General features: G+C 41.3%; 1 protein-coding gene across 1 annotated transcript; it reads left to right on the plus strand.

Moving 5' to 3' along the window:
• Positions 1-865: 865 nt before the first annotated feature.
• LOC132892657 (UDP-glucuronosyltransferase 2A2-like) lies at positions 866-2,458 on the plus strand. Its single transcript, XM_060930964.1, has one exon. It carries the CDS (start codon positions 866-868, stop codon positions 2,456-2,458), a length of 1,593 nt encoding a protein of 530 aa, XP_060786947.1.
• Positions 2,459-2,899: the final 441 nt, after the last annotated feature.

Genomic DNA, 2,899 nt, shown 5'->3' on the forward strand with positions numbered 1-2,899 from the left:
TTTGCTTTGTGAAGTCAACCGATTCATCCAAGTTCCCATCATTCAGATGCTGAACATTCCCCGCATTCCCTTTAGCGGTATCGGCTGCTGGACTCCCTTCAATCCTTAATAGACGGGCATTAATCATAGATTCCAGGCTAGAAATTCTTTTTTCAAGCTCAGTCCATTTGTTACTAGAGTTCCTTGGTTTCCCCATCTTGCTATAATCCAGTCTTCTGTGTCAGTTGCTTTGTCTAACTTCTAGGTTATCTTGTTGAATGTAAGTAAAAAGAAAGCAAATAAGAAAAAACAGAGAAATAGTGAAAAAAGCAGAAAAGAGGAGTTCAGAGGTAGGAAGGTAGATCTGCCTGGAGCGCATATGGCTTCTACCCAAATTTGCTTAATTGCAATTAATAATGAAGATATGGAATAATTAAGGCCTAATGAGCAGTTTCCACACAAATTGCTTCTTCTCCCTCAGTTCTTCACAGATTTTGATTCTTTCTGGCATGAAGGTAGGGGTATCTAGGGTGCATATAACTTCTCACCAGATTTGCTTTATTACAATTATGAATGAAGTTATGGACTAATTAATCTTTAATGAGCAGTTCAACAAAAATTGCTTCTCGGTCAATTCCTCACTGTTTTGGATTCTTTCTGGTAAATACGTTGGTATTCCTAGGGTGGATATCACTTCTATATATAGCTTGTATATAGTGTACATAGCTTGCAACATTTATTGCACAAGGTGGCCCACTTTAGATCGTTCCTTCTGGACTAGGCGGGGTCGGAGTGAGCTATGCTGTAATTGACGGTTTCATTTTCTATTTCACTTAACCATACTGGTGAAATTAAAAGAATTCTACTTGTATTTTATTTTCAGACAATGCTCCTCCACTGCACTTTGCTCATCATCGCCCTGTTGTGGACGAAAACTTCTCTCACCAGTGCAGGAAAAATCCTTGTGTATCCAGTAGAAGGAAGTCGTTGGATCAACATGGACGCCATCCTGCGTGAACTACATAAACGAGGTCACGAACTGACAGTGATCCGCTCCTCCAGAGGTTTGATTCCTGAAAACGCTCCTCACTACAAATCTCTGACCATCCCGGTCACTCAATCCATTCATCTTGATGTACCTGACCAGATGGTGTTGCTCATGAAAAAGTACATTGAAAGCCGAGTAAGTAAGTGGCCCGTTTTTTCCTTGATTGCTTTATATCAAGAGGTTTTTAACTTTATAGCGCAAGCTCACGGAGTCCAGGCAGAGATGTTAAGAACCATCCTGGAGGATAAAACACTGATAAAAAATCTCCAAAACAGCAAGTTTGATTTGATTTTGACTGATCCTTTATATGGAAGTGGAGTTGTGTTGGGGTCATACTTGGGTTTACCACTCGTGTTTAATGTTCGCTGGATAATGACCACAGAAGCACACTTTGCCATCGCACCCTCTCCTCTTTCCTACGTCCCAACATCCGGATCTGAAGTCAGTGACAAAATGACCCTCACAGACAGACTGAAGAACCTGTTGTATGGTGCTGTTAATCGGTATGTGGATCACATGATCACTAAACCAACTTATCAAAGTATCATCGATGAGTTTATAGATCCAGAAACTGATATCTTTTACCTCATCCAAGGCGCAGACGTGTGGCTCATGCGAGTAGATTTTGTGTTCGAGTTTCCTCGGCCCACGATGCCAAACGTGGTCTACATCGGGGGATTTCAGTGCAAGCCTTCCCGTCCTTTGCCTGATGAGTTGGAGAGGTTCATGCAGAGCTCAGGAGAACATGGTGTAATCCTTATGTCTTTTGGAACTCGGTTTGAAAATGTGGGCTTTGATCTCACTGAAATCTTTGCTTCTGCTTTTGGTCATCTACCACAGAAGGTTGTGTGGCGACATATAGGACCAAAACCTTCCACAGTGGGCAACAACACACTAATTTTAGACTGGATTCCACAAAATGACCTTCTCGGACATCCAAAAACAAAGGTTTTCATAACACACGGAGGAACAAATGGTATTTACGAGGCCATCTATCATGGAGTCCCGATGCTGGCAATACCACTCATCGCAGACCAGTTTGACAACATGGTACATCTGAAAGCTAAAGGCATAGGTGAGGTTCTGGAGGTCACTGAACTGAATGTTGATATGCTGACTCAAGCTCTTAAAAACATTTTGGATGAAAAGCAGCCCTACATGGAGAACATGGAGAAGATTTCCTCTCTGTATCATGACAGGCCACTAAAACCCATGGACAGCATCATCTTCTGGTTGGAATTTGTCATGAGGCATAAAGGTGCAGCTCATCTGCGTACCGAGTCGTATAAGATGCCCTGTTACGCATATTATAATGTGGACATCTACGCAATCATACTCTGTGTGTTTATGATCTCATTTCTGCTTTTTGGTCTGATCTGTAAGCTTCTGTTGAAGGCCCTGAAAAGAAAGAGAAAAGTCAAACAGCAGTAAGAGCTGCCCTCTTATTGGACCAGATGTTTCCTGATGTTCCATGTTATGTTCTGTCCTATTACATCTGTCTCATTGTAAAATCCCAGCACATGTTTAAACCTGTTTTTTCATGTCAATTTTGATCTGAACAGAAGGTGAAAGACATGCTGATTGTTCTTCTGGATTGTAACGCTAGTTTGGATTGATGTTTTCTTGGTAGAAATTCTTAGAAATTTTATCATTTAATCATGTGATAAATGGTTAATTTAAAAAAAAGCTTCTGAGAATGGGAGTCCTTGTGGGTGGAGCCAAGGTATTAAAGGGAAATAGTGGAGCAGGATGAATAATTGGGTGTATTGGGGTCTGTTATGTTGAAAAGAGAAATTGTAGAAGAAAATCCCAGCTGCTGTTGGAAGGAGAAACATCGTGTGTGTGTGTGTGTGTGTGTGTGTGTGTGTGTGT

Source organism: Neoarius graeffei, chromosome 10 (genome assembly GCF_027579695.1).
Source record: "Neoarius graeffei isolate fNeoGra1 chromosome 10, fNeoGra1.pri, whole genome shotgun sequence".
Taxonomy (NCBI): domain Eukaryota; kingdom Metazoa; phylum Chordata; class Actinopteri; order Siluriformes; family Ariidae; genus Neoarius; species Neoarius graeffei.